Genomic DNA, 13921 nt, shown 5'->3' with positions numbered 1-13921 from the left:
CAACTTTTGATTGAGATTTTAAGCTAATTGATTGCTTAGGTTAAGGGTTTGGTTACTTTGAAGGACCAAATGTGCGTATTGGTCTAATAACTAAAATTTAGCCAATTAAACCGGGTAATATTCATGTAAGTATTCCAGTTAATGATTCTCACATCGTACATGGTATATGCTATCAACAGTTTAAATTACTACTCTATGTTCATTTAAAATGCTTCGTATCACATATCATTACTTCTTATTTGTTTGTTATGAACAATGAATTAACTAAACACTTAGTACTCCATACCTCCCAAATAATTGGGCAAAATTCAATTATTCCACATTATTATTTGGGACAATTAGAGGATGGGATCAAATTACAATTGTGAGTATAGTTTGGAAATTAGTTCCAACAATATTTAGATAAATAAAATATGCAATTTAGCACGTTTATGAAATAATCTATACTATATATTAAAAGGCGTTTCTTTTAAAGGAACGGTGGCACGTGACACTTTTCAACGTATATGACACCATGTCACAATGTCATGTCACTATTCAAAGTACATGCGACATGTAAGTTAGCAACTTCATTTAACAAAATAAAAAAATTACGGTTTGATCTAAATTTGAACCCGCAATCACCAACAAATAAAGGTTATACACTTACCATCTCAACCAACTTATATTAGTGTTTTAAATTTCACATAATTAACATTATATATTCCTTTCAAATTAGAAGTTGTTTAATTTATTCATTCTTCACAACATTAGAAAATAAATACATATGAACTTAGATGAACCGTAACATTCAAGGCAACATTCGGATCACACACTAACTATACAATCAATTGAACATAATTATCAAATTAAAAAAGTACAAAGTACAAACTAGCAATCCGGAACATCGCCCGAGATACACATTAGTTGAATCTTGAAATGGTGCTGTCATTGGCCAACTGGCCTTTTGAGGATGGAAAAGGCGTGTAATGGTGGCATGGCCTGCTCACTCGGACATATCATATATTCATATCTGAGGCTCTGAGCAAATATAATGCACTCGATGTAGATGTAGGCCATGGATATGGGACGCTACCACAGGTTCTTCACAAAGTAAACGTGCTTTATTCGTCTTGTTACTTAACAATCAAAATCAATTGTACTGTATATTATTAATCAATATTAGTCTCTGCGTTTTGTAATAATCACAACATTTTCTTATTTTATAATAATTGTAACACGTCTTTATATGGTAAGGACCCACTAATATCTTACTCGTATTATTTCTCTCTCTTACCAACCCCACGTAATTTATTTTTTTTTTTTTTTAATTTGTATTTTATTTTATTATTATTTCTCTCTCTTATTTACAATTAAATATATCCCCATTAACTATACTTTATATTATAAAATTATTCCGTTGGTCCCTACCCTATAATTCTCCTAAAACTTTGTGGCCTCCTTATAGTTGCAATTATTACGAAACGGAGGTAGTAAACAACTTTGTCTTGTACGAGTAACCAATAATATGAATTATTTACCAATAAAGTGTTGGCTCACTTGGTAAGTTTCTTACCTTAGATCCTATAAGTTTGGGTTCAAATCTTACTAATTGAGGATGCTTTGGGTGAGGTTAGGATTTCCTCACCCTTCCCTCTAATCCCATGTGTCTGACCCGTAAATATTGGACCAATAAAACCGTAATGGTTGAAGTCTAGTCAGGGTTCTCCTTACCGTACAAAAAAAAAAAAGAATTATTTGAGCCTTCCATTTGAAATTGTGAATTTGTGACCGACATACCATGTATAGTAAGAAATCAATGCATTGAGCTCCTTTGCCATGGCTTGTCTCCATCTTAGATTCTTATCAGCTTTTAGCTGGGTTAGGACACAATTTAAGTATACAGAGATTAAAAACTGATTTTGGTTAAGAAATCCAATCTTTAACCGTTAAAACATGTATGCATTTGATGCATATTATCATAAGGTAGCATATTAAAAATTGTACGTAGCACCCTTACCCAGTTACTCCTAGTTGAGTTTGATGAGTTGATTGCCGCCAACTCTTTAGTCTCAACAATGCCCTTCTCTTCAAACAGGCTACAAGGATGCATCTCAACCCATAGCTGCTTCTCTCTAGAGTCCACACAAGTTTTCAACCATGTCGCATTTGCAACATGGCTAGACCATATATCAGAAGAGGAACTCCGTCCCTGGGAAGGACAAGTCTTCAAAAATCCTCTCAATCATTCAAGGGGGGTTTCGCATGGAAGGTAGGGAATGGGGAAAATATTAAGACAATTAGCATGCCATGGGTGAAAGGGGAGATCCCATTAGTAAAATCAGGCCAAACTCTGGGGGCCGCCTCGATGTGGAAGGTTAGTGACTTTATAGATAGGGAAACGAAAGCTTGGAAGGCAGGGAAGATCTGGGAATGTTTCGATTGGGATTGGGCGAAAGCAATCCTGCCAATGGAACTCCCGCTTTCCAATGAGGATGATTTCCCCTACTGGAAGTACCATCCATCGGGCAGATATACGGTTAAAACGGGGTACTACTATCTTTCTAAGAATTTGGGTCTAGATAGTGCTAATTTCTTGGCAAGGGATCAGGAGTTTGTGAAGCTGGTATGGAGGATGGATATCCAGCCAAAATGGAAAGTGTTCCTGTGGAAGCTGTTTCATGATGGCATTGCCGTCAAGGCAAATCTGGCAAACAGGGGTATACCTATCGAAACGGAGTGTGACCTCTGTAGAGAGGAAGAGGAAGACAACCAGCATCTTTTCAGGTATTGTATTCAGGCAAAGGAAGTCTGGGAAACAGGTTCCTTAGACGTTTGCCCTGACTTTCCTGGGTCTATTTCTTTTAAAGAATGGATCCAACACTATATCCTGCTCTTTTATAGCGAGGATGGTAAACAAGGAACCCGATGTGCAAGGTTTATTGCGTCTCTTTGGGGTATGTGGCAGGCTAGGAATGCCAGATGCTTCAGGGATACGGTTGGGACTAGTAGCCTAGTGAGGGAATTTATAAATCTTGCAATACAAGATCATGAATATTTCTCCCATCTTGCGAGTATGATAACGGCGGAAGAGCCTACTAGCAGGGATGAACCTATCCATCCTCCGGGTTTTAACTATGTCCACTTAGGGAAGGAGAAGGCGGGGTTTGATGACTTCATTTTAGAAGCTGACAGCTCCTGGGATAAGAGGACTACAAGAGCAGAGATAGGCTGGGCGGTTAAGAGCAATAACCTAGGCTTTGTGCTTGAGGAGGGAGGAAAATACGGCGTTGCAGCATCTGTAATACAATGTGAAGGTTGGGCTTGCTTGGAAGCGATGAAATGGGCTCATTCTAAAGGTAGGAATGAAATCCTGTTACTAACTGACTCATTATCCCTGTTGAACAATCTACAGGATTACCATGGCAAGGAGGTCTCGATCATTTGGTTTCTTAAGGGGTTAAGGGAAGTGGGTGCCTTGTTCCAAAGATGCACGATCCTAAAAGTGCAGAGAGATCAGGTTCAAAGAGCAAACGACATTACGAGACAATGTCGGGTTAATCTTATGAATTTGATGTAATGTAGCTTGTTTTCATTTGCTCTTGTCAAAAAAGAAAGAAAAAAAAAAAAAAAAAAAAAAAAAAACTATGTGCTTGAGACTGATAATTGTCCCAAAAAATTAACACAAGTTAATTTAGCGTATTTTGTCTTATAATGCAGATCCTGATTTACCCCGTGTCAAATGTGCTTGATTATGGGGTATCTTAAAATACCAGTTCCCAAAAAAGAAAGTGAATCTTGTTGAGTTGTTAGTATGGGTATTACATCAAACCCTTCTAAAGCAATTATGACAATTTGTGAGAAGTTTTATAAGATATTTGGCTAGTCGACTAGAGTAGTTAGTTAGTTCTCCGACTTTCAGGCATGAGACCAAGTTTGAATCTCACTAAGCTCATTCTAAAAGGGATTTCCTTAAAATCCCCTTCCTTAGGATGGACCTTCTCTTTACTAATGATAATAATTATGAGAAGTATTATACGCGTACCCTTAGCTTGCTTGAGGATTAACCTCATTTCACTTGAAAATTGATTGACATATTCATTTTGTAGCATGTATGTGATTCGGACCAGTTTAGTTCATAATGTTATTTAAAGGTAGTAGTCTAGTAGTGGTGAGAGTTGAGTAAATACTCATCCTAACAATTTCATACAAAAAGATTGTGCACTGTTGATTTTACTGTGGATAGATGAATGTCACACAATAGGAGGAAGATGATTTGTTGAACTTGGATTGAGTAGTAAGATAAAGGAAAATATGCTCTATCATAATGAGTAGTAAGATAGAGGAGTCTGGATTGATAAAATTGACTATAAACACTTAAACACAGAAGTATTGCAGATTATAACAGATCACAAGGCAATCTAAAAAGAAGGTGGATTTGGAACCCATACATCTCTAGTTTTAATCCTTATTGACCTATTTCCTATAAAGTCAGATTCAATGTTATTTTCTTTACCTTTAAAAAAACTTAAATATAAAAGTATTACAAATATGATGTACTTATGTAGTTTTGTTTTTCTTAAAGCAAGTTAAATGATTTGTTCGTGAAAGGTGGATTCATAATTATAAAAAAACCAATGAAGCCTACTTAGTACCATCAAATAAAAACATATTGACATTTATCTCCTATGATCTAGGCATGATCAGCGATCTTCACAGTCATATTCGCCGAGATTATCTTCCACGGAGACCTCATATTTAATTCAATTTCCTTGCGATTTCCTTAAACCAAACCCGGAAAATTTAAATTTGCTAGTCCAACACAAAAAATGAGTTAAATCTTAAATGACAATCATTTCAAAACTCCAAAATAGAAAAATACCCTCAAAAATGAGAAGAGGAAGCACATAGCCACATACCGCCGTTATATAATTGGTCCAAAATGGCAAAATGTCCCCAAAATTTCCAAATCAATACAAAATTAAAATTGAAACACGTGTAAATTACCTACATTTCATTTTCAATTACTAGTAGAAGTTAGTAACTTCAAGCAATTTCCTCAATTCACGGTAGAACAAACTTGTGAATCTACTCTCTACACGCTTTTCTCTTTCTCTCTCCTCCTTTGAAAAGGTGGAAAACAAAGCTTCAAAGTTTTCCAAAATATAATTAAAACTCTTAAGCAAAGAAAAACACCCAATTACTCAAAGTATCTTCTTTTTCTTTCTTTCTTTCTTTCTTTCTTTTTTTTTTTTTCCTTTCTAGTCTTTGGTAGACTACTCTTGTTACATATAAAATCTTGTTCAAAATCCTAAAATATTGGACCTCTAATTCATTAATTAATAAAATACAGAAGTAATTAATTAATTTATTAATACTTCTGTAGTTACTAATTTTTGAGTGATGGCCACTTTAACTGCCTCTATGTTACTGCCATCAAAGCTCAAACCTTCATTTCCTGAGGATAAATCCTCTCTTTTTAATTTCAGGAGTAGCAGATCTTCTTCATCCAAGAGAAGCCAATCTCTTGCCCCTGTAAGTAACTCTATCTCTTTATTATTCGAGTCGGGTTTTGAAATTAATTGTCACGTTGATGGTATAATTTGAACAAGTAACATGACAACTGATTCCGGACCGTAGGAGTATATATGGCCACATGGGTATTGATTAGTGTGTTATTTTTTGTTGGTGGATGATTGAGATTAGGTGATGAGATTATTTGGGCCAGCAATATTTGAAGCATCAAAATTGAAGGTATTGTTTTTAGGAGTTGATAAAGAGAAACACCCAAAATTGCCAAGAACTTATACTCTTACTCATAGTGATATCACCTCCAAACTCACTTTGGCTATCTCTCAAACTATTAACAATTCCCAGGTAATTTCTATTCTTTTTTCTTTCGAATCATTTTTTGTTTTTAATTATTTTTTTATTTTTTTTATTTAAAAGATATTAATGATCAACCTTATGCATTTGGTAAACGTAAAACTCCATACGTAACTAATTAACTACGAGGATTGTTCTCGAACGTTAGACATTTGTTAGGTTAGGAATATATCGTTTGTGATTTATGCAATATTTATCTTTTTATAGAATAAAGTCTAGTTTTTTAATTGTCTAGTTTATTCATTTCAAATTTTCAATTAGTATTTTCCTTTCGAGAAAAAACAGGGGAATTTGGTGTTAATTTATGCAATATTTTTTTTTTTTTTTACTAATTTGATTAATAACAGTGTTAATATTTTTATATTGTTTATAGTTGCAAGGGTGGTATAACAAATTGTATAGAGATGAAGTGGTGGCAGAATGGAAGAAAGTAAAAGGGAAGATGTCACTACATGTTCATTGTCACATAAGTGGTGGTCATTTCCTCTTAGATTTGTGTGCTCGTTTGCGTTACTACATCTTTTGCAAGGAACTCCCTGTGGTAAGAGAATTACGCTCTCTTCCTTCCTCATTTTTTTTTTTCGCGAAAAAAGTTTTAAGTGAAATCGTCTCATACTAATTAATAATTTAATAGTCATACTCGTACATACTTCTATTCTTTTGAGAAATAAGTGTAATTTCAATTAGGTTTTAAATAAGATCGTTTTAAACGGGTAAGAAGTTATGTAGTACGGTATTGAAAGAGTCACTCTAATAGTCTAATCTCAAGTCTTATGCTACTAATACGAGGCTTTCCAATTTGCACTATACATGTTTTCAAGTGATTAGGCGATTGGCTTATCAATTTGCTAAGGATAGGGCCATAGGGGCATTAGACAAACTCGTTAAGTTATACGGAGTATCTTTTTCAATTTGTACATATCATATCTGAAATAGATTTTGGTATGTGAAAAATAAGAACAAATGAGATTTGTTACTTACCTTAGACCCTATTAATAAAATTAGGGTAAATTCGACTAATAGTTATTTTAATCACGTTTTGACGGTTGAAGAAGGCTATTCAATGTTTGTTTGATTGACATTTTATAAGGAAAATGAAGAGTGAAAACCTCTTTAATCATAAGGAGAAGTTATTTGGTTGACAACATCTTGAGGAGTTTCAAAAAATTATACTTTTTTCAAAATGGAGAATGTTAATTAGCTTCCTTAAGTAAATGAAATTATCTCTCATGTTCAACCAAACAACATTTTATACTCTTATTACTCGTATTATTTATGAAATTAAACAAGCATTTAGACTCAATCCAACGAAGAACAAATTACAAATACTTCATTTGTTTTCTTTATAATCGTTCACATGTTAAGGCCGAGCTTAGAAAATATGGTAAATTAATAAATTTATATATAAAAAAAAATCTTTAAAAAAAGAATAAATCACTATAATGGGCTTATTTCCCATGTGCAAAAATGATTGAACAGAAAATTATTGCTGAGTACTGAGTACATTGTCAAGAACCAGGAGTGTAGTGATCCACTTTACCCCACTTCCATAATTGAACATCTGAGATTTTTATTTGTGGCCATCTTCAAACGAGCCTCATATTTTATTTTATTTTTTTTTCCTTTTTTTCATCTTTTTTCTATTTGGGAGTATTTGAGAATGGGCCTACATTTTAGAAATAATTTTTCTTACTTGTATAGAAAACATTTGCTCGTGACAAGAATACCAAATACGTGAAATACCTAATTATGTAATGAAATTATTCAAATTAAGGAATGAGCTGCTACAAAAATCATCAATGTACATTCTCAAACAACTGATACACGTAAATTGGAGAGTTTGACTACATATAAGTTAAAAGTAAATAAACTAAACAAACACTTTTTGTGCATGAAAATAAAGTCGTTATTAAATTTCAATTTTTATAGTTTCCTTTGAGATTAATGGATACTCTGTTTAAATTTTACATTTTTTGTATTTGAGAGTAAGTCCAATATATTCTCTTTGCCTCTCTTTGCAAGTGAGCTAGTAATAAAGTTGCAATCTTGCATAGTACTTTCAGCTGTGACACCAATGGCGGGGTTACAAATGCTTACACTGAAGTGACCCGGTGCAATTTTGTTAAATTGGGCCTTAAAATCATTTTTTGAGGAAAAATAAGTTACTAAATTAAAAAATCGGGCCCTTTTATAGTAGTTTCACTTAGGGGGCCTTGTGCGATCGACCACTCTGCACATGCTCAGAACCACCCCTGTGTGGAACCACCCCTGTGTGACACCTATTTCTGCCCCATATTAGGAAAAGTAATTAGCCATAATAATTGTTAGATTACGTACAAGACTTACCATGCTAGTTTTAAAGAGTATTAATTACTTAATTAGGGTCATACGACATGATGAGTGCAACTTTGTCTGGTCCGGAAATGGAGCACCAATAATACTCGTATTTGAACTTCGTTTGAAAACCCTTCTCCAAGATTATTTGAATTTATTTTTGACACACGAAAGCTCATTATTAGTTTTGAATTGAACTACTGTATGAAACTCTTTAATTATCTGAATGTATTTTTCCGAAAACTTTACTCGAAAAGAACGGAGTATAAGAAAAAGTAACATAAGTCCAAATATGTTGCTAAACAACATGAGATGTGCTGTTGAAATGGGCAGGTGCTGAGTGCATTTGTGCATGGGGATGAAAATTTGTTCAACAACAACCCAGAACTGCAAGAAGCAACTGTTTGGGTGTATTTCCATTCAAGCATCCCTGAGTTCAACAAAGTCGAGTGCTGGGGCCCACTCAAGGATGCGCTGGACCCCACTTCGAAGAACACAAAGAAGATGATGATGATAAACAAGCAAGGTGACGATGATGATGATGATGAAGAAAAAGACGAAGAAGAGCCTTCAATAACAAGCAACTCGAAATGGGACATGTTAGAGCCTTGCACCGAACCATGTAGGTGTTGCTTTCCACCAACTAGTTTGATCCCTTGGACTCCCTCACTATCACATGAGCAACCTCAGCTAGAGCAAGAACTTAGCGGAGACATCTCGATCCCCCCCACCGGAACCCGATGATTCGGTAAGTATTGTATGCTTGAGTTGAATCAACACCAAATATTTGATTACAACCATAGATTTATTTTGTATATAACACATACAATTAGAAAACTTATCTTAGGTAATTAAAATGTACTTATATTAAATTAGTCGAAATTCGGGTGGATAAAGGAGCTTCCTTGTATCGGATGATCTGATGTTGAAGGCTTGTATGTATTTGTGACCTTGTCAAGATCACCTCGCTTTCAATCCAATGTTAAGGGGTTGAAAGGATTAAATTCATGGACTTTAATTTTGTACATACACGTTGATTTGTTTTGGTATTTTGGTAAACAACTATTACGTGTAATTATTGTGACTAGTTAAGTTATCATGTCAAAATTAAGACTCCTATTGTTACACAACACATGATATGGAGTATGCCACATTTGATTTTGGTTAGGGGAGACTTTTCTACATGTTTAAGTTTGAATGTTATTTTTATTATTTCATTAATTAAAGCTCTTAGATTTCTAATTTACCAATGATATGTACGGGTAATATGAAGTTTTTTATATTTACTTTACCAAGAAAATTATAAACTACAAATTATTTGCAACACACCTAAGATATTTTATTTAAGTTTTGTAATTGTAAGTGGTGAAGCTAGGAATTTAAAGTCTTGGGGATTCAATATGGTAGACAATACTTTGATTTAGGAAATGAAATGTATTAATAATTTACTGTTACAAAAAATAGTTGAATTGTACTCTATGAATTTTCGTAGTAGCAAAATCATCTATCAATGATTCAATCAAGTGTTTTTTTTTTTAATGATTCAACCTATCAAATAAAAATAGACAACATATAAACCCTAAAATTCTATTAATAATTATCAAGTTTACTAATTGACAAATGACATTCAATAACGAGTAATGTCAAGCTGTGAAGCACGGACACGCCACCTAGCTGAGGTGTCCGTGTCGACACGCGTGTCCGACACCGACACGGGTGGGACACGGTGCGATACGTGTCCGACACTTCAAAATCCGTGTCCCTTTTTTTAAAAAAAAAAAATACGTCATGGATACAGACCGTGTCTCCCTATGACACGGCCCGTTTTATTTTGGACACGCCCTTTTGTTATTCCAGCCCAACTCCCTCAGTTTCTTTTTTCTCAAACCCTACTTCTTTCAATCTTCCTCTTCACGAGTTCATTCTACCTCAACCTTCTCAAACCCAAATCGCCGCCGACTGAAGTCGCCTGACCGTCGCCCACCGTCCACCGTCACAGCGTCAGTCGTCGGCTCGTCGCTCGTCGCAAGTCCTCAGTCATCACGAAACCTGGCCACTTTAATACTCTATTCCTTCAATCCTTTGTCGACTCGCCGTCAGCCCGTCACTCGTCGCTCGTCGCCGCCGTCCAGGCGTCACTCTCGTCGGTGCTCTCAGCCTTCTCACTTTCTCAGGTATTCCTCTCAATCTCTCATTCTCGTTTTAAATTTTTAATTTGATTTCATTCCTTCACGATTTGCTTAAATTGGCTAATTTCAGTAATTTGTATCATGGTTTTGTGGTTCAATTACTTCAATATTATGTTCTAGATTAAGGGATATGTAGTGTTTTATCTTTTTGGATAACTTTATGGTTTTCGTTTTTGTTATTTGTTTACCCCTTTTGAGTTTTGACCATTTTTGGGTTTAAAAACTTGCTTTCAGTTAGTCTAAACTTTTGTGCATTTTTGTGATTTTTGTGATCATTTAGTCTAAACTTTATGCTTGCCCTTCAACTGCTGCATTAGTGCATTGATATATATGTTGTGTATGTTAGTGCCCATTGTTTTGGAGAAATAATATGCATGTGGATACTGTATATATAAATGAAACAGTACTCTATATTTCTAACATTTACACTATAAACTTATACATATAACACATGTGCATTGTGTAATTTGATTGTGTTGTTTGAGCTAAACTATAAATGTTTGATTTGCTGAAAATGTGTTGTTGTCTTGTTGAAATTGTCAGGAATGTCTTCTAGTGGTTCTAGTGCCTCTGCTTCGTGCAATGTTAGTGGTAGTAGTAATTCATCTGAGTCTAAGAAGGACCCCTACCCTTTGTGGAAGTTTGTTGTTAAGGGTGATAAAATATCGGGTGGTGGAGGAAATTATAATTGGAAATGTAACTTTTGTGGTGAAGTTAAAAATGGTTCATACACTAGAGTGAAAGCTCATTTGCTATGTGAAACAGGGAAAGGGATTCAAACTTGTAATAAAGTGAATATTGATGACCTTGCTAAACTAAGAAAACTTCATCGTGAATCTGAGGATTTTAAAAAATCTTTGTTACCAAAAGTTCCACCTTTTTCAAATGAACCCATATCTTCTCACACATCAACTGAAGCTACATCAGTTAGACTAGGTTCATCTGATAATGTTAAGAAGAGGAAATCAAACAATACAATTTCTAATGCTTTTAATATGAAATCTCGTGACCAGTTGGATTCTGAAATTGCTAGGATGTTTTACACAGGGGGGTTGCCTTTTAATCTTGCTAGAAACCCTTACTATGTTAGTTCATATACCATTGCTGCCAATTCTAATCTCTCTGGTTATAAGCTCGCTTCCTGGATACAACAAACTTAGAACAACTTTGCTTTGTAAAGAGAAAGAAAACGTGGATAGGTTATTGCAACCTATTAAAGCCACATGGAAAACAAAGGGTGTTAGAATTGTTAGTGATAGGTGGAGTGATCCACAAAGAAGGCCTTTGATTAACATTATGATTGCTTCCGAAACGGGTCGGTTGAGGGTAGGTATCCTCATATATATTGGACACCATGTGTTGTTCATACACTTAATCTTGCAATGAAAAGCATTTGTGCAGCTAAGAATGTGTTGAATAACGTTGAAGTGTATGATGAATGTCATTGGATAACGGAAGTTCATGCAGATGCCTTGTTCATTAAAAATTACATAATGAATCATTTGATGAGGCTTTCAATGTTCAATAAGTTTTCTCCATTAAAACTACTTTGCATTGCCGATACTCGTTTTGCTTCTATTGTGTGCATGCTTAAAAGGTTGAAACTCCTTAAAACATCACTTCAATCAATGGTTATTAGTGAGAATTGGTCCTTATACAAGGATGATCGACGCAGGCAAGCCTCACATGTAAGGGAAAATATTTTGGATGAAATATGGTGGGACAAAGTTGATTACATTCTTGACTTCACACGCCCAATCTATGATATGATTAGGGTTTGTGACACCGACAAATCTTCATTGCATTTGGTTTATGAAAGATGGGATATTATGGTTCAAGGGGTGAAAGATGTCATCTACAAGAAAGAGGGTAAACAAGATTATGAACAATCTACCTTCTTTAATGTAGTTAAAGGGATTCTTAGTAGTCGTTGGAGTAAGGGTAGTACTCCACTCCATTCATTAGCACATTCTTTGAATCCAAGGTAAATTTTGCTTGTTTAATTCATTTTTATTATCTTTATTTATTTTTTCTTGTTTTTTTTTTATTTCTTATGGCTAATCTTATTTTGTTGTTAAAGATTTTACACGGAAGAATGGCTTAATGAGGTTCCGGGACGAGTTGCTCCAAGTGCCGACAATGAAATTTCCACACAAAGATTACAATGTTTTCAAAGGCTTTTCCAAAGTCCCGATGAAAGATTCAAGATCAACACGGAATTTGCTATATTTTCCCGAAAATCGGAGGGGATCTTTCTCAACATTGATTGCATGCATGATATGGCTTTGATGGATGCTAAAAATTGGTGGGCAACTTATGGTTCTCAAGTGCCTATGCTTCAAAGTTTGGCTTATAAGCTATTAGGTCAACCTTCTTCCTCTTCTTGTAGTGAAAGGAATTGGAGCACCTATAAGTTTATTCATTCTTGTACTAGAAATAAGCTTACTCCTAAACGTGCTCAAGACTTGGTATACATTCATAACAACCTTCGATTACTTTCTAGGAGAAGTGAAGAGTACACTAAGGGGAGATCTAAGTTGTGGGATGTGGGTGGGGATGAACATGACAACCTAGGAGAGGTTGGTATCCTAGAGATGGCCGAGCTCTCACTTGATGAACCCGAGATGGAAAGTATGATTTTTGATGATGTACTTGATGGTGAAGAATGAAACTATTAGTACTTATGTTTATTTTATTTATGATTTGTAAAACTACTTAATATTAAGACATGTATTTGGTTTGATGGTTTCTTCCTATGTATGCGACTATGTTCGTACACTTTTGTTTATTTACTTTGTTTAAACAGATTTGTGTGTTTTGAGGCTAAATTTTTAGTGTTTTATTGAACAGGTTGTCAAATTCTCGTTTTTTGGATATATTATATGTCTTGTTATATGCCGTACCCGTGTCCCCTATTTTTAGGATTGTCGTTTTCCCGTGTCCGTATCGTGTCCGTATCGTGTCCGTGTCCGTGTCCGTGTCCGTATCCGTGCAACATAGATGTCAAGTAGTGAAATTTCCCAAGTCTGTATTCATGTGAGTAATGTGAGTATTTGTTTATAAACACCTAAATAGGAGGCCTATTAAATAAACATACGGCCCATGTTAGCTATTTCAAAGTTAGCCTACTAAACCCAATATGTTCACACTTTCCCAGTTTCCCTTAAGTTGAAGAGACGCAAATCACAAATTGCCCAACAGTTATAAGGGGCTTGCCCTAGTTTCTCAACATGATAAAATAGTAAATACTAGCAAATCTAATATTATATAAATATAGTAGATATTTTTCAAGAGCATTCGGCGCGCCACATAAGCAAATGTATATTTTCGACCAATTAAAAATTAGATTTCTATTTTATTTAATTTTGTAATTAAAAAATTCGTTTGCCACCTAAACAAAAGTGACGAGATTTAAGAATTTTGCCACGTAAGTAAAAACAACGAATATTGATTTATTAGGATTTAATTTATTTAAAAAACTAAAAATTATCTTTTAAAATAATCATCTTTAGATATAGGATTTATATACCTAC

The 13921-nt window shown here is 34.6% G+C and overlaps 3 protein-coding genes across 3 annotated transcripts; all 3 read left to right on the top strand.

Annotated features, from left to right (window-relative positions):
- Positions 1 to 2155: 2155 nt before the first annotated feature.
- On the top strand, positions 2156 to 3559 carry LOC110719161. Its single transcript, XM_021898064.1, has one exon. It carries the CDS (start codon positions 2156 to 2158, stop codon positions 3557 to 3559), a length of 1404 nt encoding a protein of 467 aa, XP_021753756.1.
- A 1480-nt stretch (positions 3560 to 5039) lies between these two features.
- Positions 5040 to 9390, top strand: LOC110719427 (protein STAY-GREEN 1, chloroplastic-like). Its single transcript, XM_021898368.1, has 4 exons — positions 5040 to 5514; positions 5686 to 5856; positions 6239 to 6406; positions 8533 to 9390. Exons 1-4 carry the CDS (start codon positions 5383 to 5385, stop codon positions 8941 to 8943), a joined length of 882 nt encoding a protein of 293 aa, XP_021754060.1. The 5' UTR covers positions 5040 to 5382; the 3' UTR covers positions 8944 to 9390.
- A 2367-nt stretch (positions 9391 to 11757) lies between these two features.
- LOC110719426 lies at positions 11758 to 13144 on the top strand. Its single transcript, XM_021898367.1, has 2 exons — positions 11758 to 12372; positions 12469 to 13144. The coding sequence occupies exons 1-2, from the start codon at positions 11771 to 11773 to the stop codon at positions 13055 to 13057; spliced, it is 1191 nt and encodes a 396-aa protein (XP_021754059.1). The 5' UTR covers positions 11758 to 11770; the 3' UTR covers positions 13058 to 13144.
- Positions 13145 to 13921: the final 777 nt, after the last annotated feature.

Source organism: Chenopodium quinoa, unplaced genomic scaffold (assembly GCF_001683475.1).
Source record: "Chenopodium quinoa cultivar QQ74 unplaced genomic scaffold, ASM168347v1, whole genome shotgun sequence".
Taxonomy (NCBI): domain Eukaryota; kingdom Viridiplantae; phylum Streptophyta; class Magnoliopsida; order Caryophyllales; family Amaranthaceae; genus Chenopodium; species Chenopodium quinoa.
This window is presented reverse-complemented; position numbering and strand designations above follow the sequence as displayed.